General features: G+C 34.4%; 1 protein-coding gene across 1 annotated transcript in view; it reads right to left on the minus strand.

The window, feature by feature from the left end:
* The window catches only part of LOC100743291 (uncharacterized protein DDB_G0271670-like), a gene marked incomplete at its 3' end in the record, with an annotated part of 5,647 nt that extends 3,286 nt beyond the window's left edge, over positions 1–2,361 (minus strand). The window contains exons 1-4 of the mRNA XM_033324134.1: positions 1,937–2,361; positions 1,508–1,729; positions 928–1,206; positions 194–626 (exon numbers count right to left, since the gene is read on the minus strand). Of these exons, the coding sequence (XP_033180025.1) occupies positions 194–626; positions 928–1,206; positions 1,508–1,729; positions 1,937–1,984 (982 nt within the window). The remainder of the gene's footprint in view (positions 1–193; positions 627–927; positions 1,207–1,507; positions 1,730–1,936) is intronic.
* Between the last annotated feature and the right edge of the window lie 849 nt (positions 2,362–3,210).

Genomic DNA, 3,210 nt, shown 5'->3' on the forward strand with positions numbered 1-3,210 from the left:
GAACTTGGACCTCCTGTGGGGCCTGAGCTGGATTCTTGGGTAGTGCTACTAGCGGGTTCTTCTGTACTGGTTGAGGATGATTCCTTTGTACTAGTAGTACTTGGACCTCTTGTGCTGCTTGAGCTGGATTCTTGGGTAGTGCTACTTGCTGGTCCTTCTGTGCTGCTTACGGTAGATTCTTGGCCAGTGCTACTTGCTGGTCCTTCTGTGCTACCTGTGGTAGATTTTTGTGTAGTGCTGCCAGCTGACCCTTCTGTAGTGCTTGAGGTTGATTTTTCAGTTGCACTACTAGCTGGTTTTTTTGTGTTTCTGGAAGTCGATTCTTGCGTGGTACTACTAGTTGGTACTTTCGTAGTTACAGTTGTTTTGTCTGATGTATGCGGTGCGCGTGTACCATGTGATGGTGTCGAGCGTTGTGTTGTCGAAGTTTGAGGCTCATCATTGTTGCATTTTTTAATCTTTTTGAGGATTTTTTCAAGTTTTTCCAAAAGAGATAGTTGAAGCTTTGTTACTTTGCAGTCTGATAGTGTATGTTTCAATGTTGACATATGTTTAATCTTTTGGGTGGCTTCTTGTGTAATCTTCGGAAGTTCCTTGTTCGAAAGGTGCGTTACTTCCATCAGTCCCTATTATGGTTGTATGGGATAAAAATAAAATTTCTATTATATTAATTTGTAGTGGTTTTAATATCTTGCTAATTGTGATCATTTTTATGATTGTTACGAGGAATTAAATGTCGTTCATTTAAACTATAGAATGTTATTTATAGATAATATCTGTATATAGTATATATTTTTGTATATCGTTTTACGCATTACTACGTTAAAAATATTTGTCGTTTATTCTGAATAAAATATATTTGTGCATAATTTTACTTTTTATTCCAGAAACGGTATTATTTATTGTAGAAACGTATTAAGTACTTACGTTATCTAAACATGCAATTGCATTAATGATCTCTAAGTTGGATACGACACATTGTGCAGTTTCGTTAACAATATCTTCAGTCTTAGTCTGGAAGTTTTCAGAAGCTCGAACTATTTTCTCTTCCACTTCTATCGCTTCATCCATGTAGTTTGAAACACATTTATTAACCGAATTTAAGATCTTGTCACGTATTTTCTTCAAGTCCTTTGCGATAGCTGTGCACTGGTCGTTATTATTTCTATGTGCTTTTTTTTTTAAAATTTTCATTTCATGTGCCACCTAGACGCACAAAGCGAAAAGACATTGTAACACAGAGAAACTTGTGTCATAATTTAATTATTCATTACATATGTACATATATAATATAATATAATATATTATGTAACATAGCACACATATATCTATCTTTTCTATTTTTTCCATTTCGAAGCTATAGTTTGTTCTAGTTGTGTGAGGCACCCTGTATATATTTGAATCGTAATATCCAATTACCCATATGTATTACTCGTGGAATGACTTAAATGTATTTTTCAAATCTTGAAATGATTACTGCTAGGAATGTACAATATTACACACTTACATTCTTCAATATGTCATTGACTTTATATTTCGCATTCCTCTTTATTTCTTTGCTGTTTTCTCTTATTTGCTTCAGATAAAAATTAGCTTCCTCTTTATGATGCTTTAAGACTACCTTTGCGTCTTGAACGATGCCTTTTATTTTTACCATAACTCTTTCTTCGTGTTTATGTATTCTGCTCGCTGGATCGAGGAATCCTGGTAACCCAGGAAAGGCACTACCCTAAAATAAAACAAAAATAGATTTTTTGATAAGTTAGGTGGTGTCGTCGCTCGGAAATGTCTATCCGTAGGTAACTTGTTTTTAGAAACATCATGTAAGATGTAAATAAGAAGGAAATAAGAAGGAAAGATCAAATTATTTTGAAAAATATTAGCAAAAAGGAAAGAGATTCCGAGTTAAATCGGAACTTGAGAAAAATTCACTTACATACGCAGCTATAACGAAGAAACAGAGTACAATTGGGAATTTCGCCATTTTTGACCCCTTCAAACACGACGAATTTGAGACAATGCCAAGATATTGCGTTTCTCATTTATATAAGCTGTAGAGTTCGTAAAAAATAATTTATCCGCCAAAAAACACACGTAGCTTTCGACACTTGTGTCAATGTACAAACATAGCTAATTAAAATGATACGGCATGTAATTGACATATTATCGACGAATAATTTAACTTTTATGTCAACTACGCTATATATAATCAAATTGATCGAACGTAACGTACACGTTTCATTTTCTCCTTTAATCTTTTGATAAAGAAAGGTACTGCGGTTATTTATATATGATTGGAAACATTCGATCCAGCAATTTGACATTTTTGTCAAAATATTTTTTTGCCGTTTAGAGCTGCAATTTGTGCAAATAACATTGTACAATTTCGCTTTATTTTGTCAGAGATTGGTCAAATGATTACGCGATTTTATGTAGCGTCGAAATATATGATTTAAATAATTTCTCGTATTAAAATGTATATCCCTGTTAGCGGAGATCTTTTGTAATCTGCTCGTATAGCGTTTCTGATAACGTGTTGTTCGTTTCGTATTGTGCAAATTTATTTAAACAGATTTATTTGAATAAAGATTTATCGAGAAAGAAATTGAAGATTGTTAGAAAAGGAAAGAAGGAGTAACTTTGGAAAATTTGATATTTGCTTGACGTTACGGAATATTGTTTAAATGGCATTGATCGGTAGAGGAGGCGTTTTCGTAGCATCGTAATTCGAGTAACGATTTAAGTATCGAATCGTTTTGTATCTTCCGTATTTTACTATTTACGTTACTAACATTCATTTTTATATTTCTTTTCCTCGGGTATACTTTACGTATCTTTGTCGGTCTAACATACGTAGCAAAGTATAGTTACCAAGTAGAAAAAAATTGCAATTTTATATATCAATTAATTCGGTAAATCGAGGCAGCACAAAGGCGATTTCTTCGATTAACCTTCCATTAAATGTCTAATACGAAACTACCTTTTGTTGCAAGCAACATCTACATGTTAGGATCGAACGTTTCGCCGTTACGATCGACTTTCTACGAGCGACATGTTTGATCGTATGAGTGCGTACACGAGTAGCTGCAGACACGTAAAATTTCACCCCAATAAAACGTTCCCATAGAGTACGACGCGCAGGGTGTCGTGGGAACCGTTTCACTCGATGTAAAGCACCGTGCACATTTTTATGGGGCGCGTAGACGTAAC

The sequence above is a fragment of the Bombus impatiens genome, unplaced genomic scaffold (genome assembly GCF_000188095.3).
Source record: "Bombus impatiens unplaced genomic scaffold, BIMP_2.2 scf_0051, whole genome shotgun sequence".
Classification (NCBI taxonomy): domain Eukaryota; kingdom Metazoa; phylum Arthropoda; class Insecta; order Hymenoptera; family Apidae; genus Bombus; species Bombus impatiens.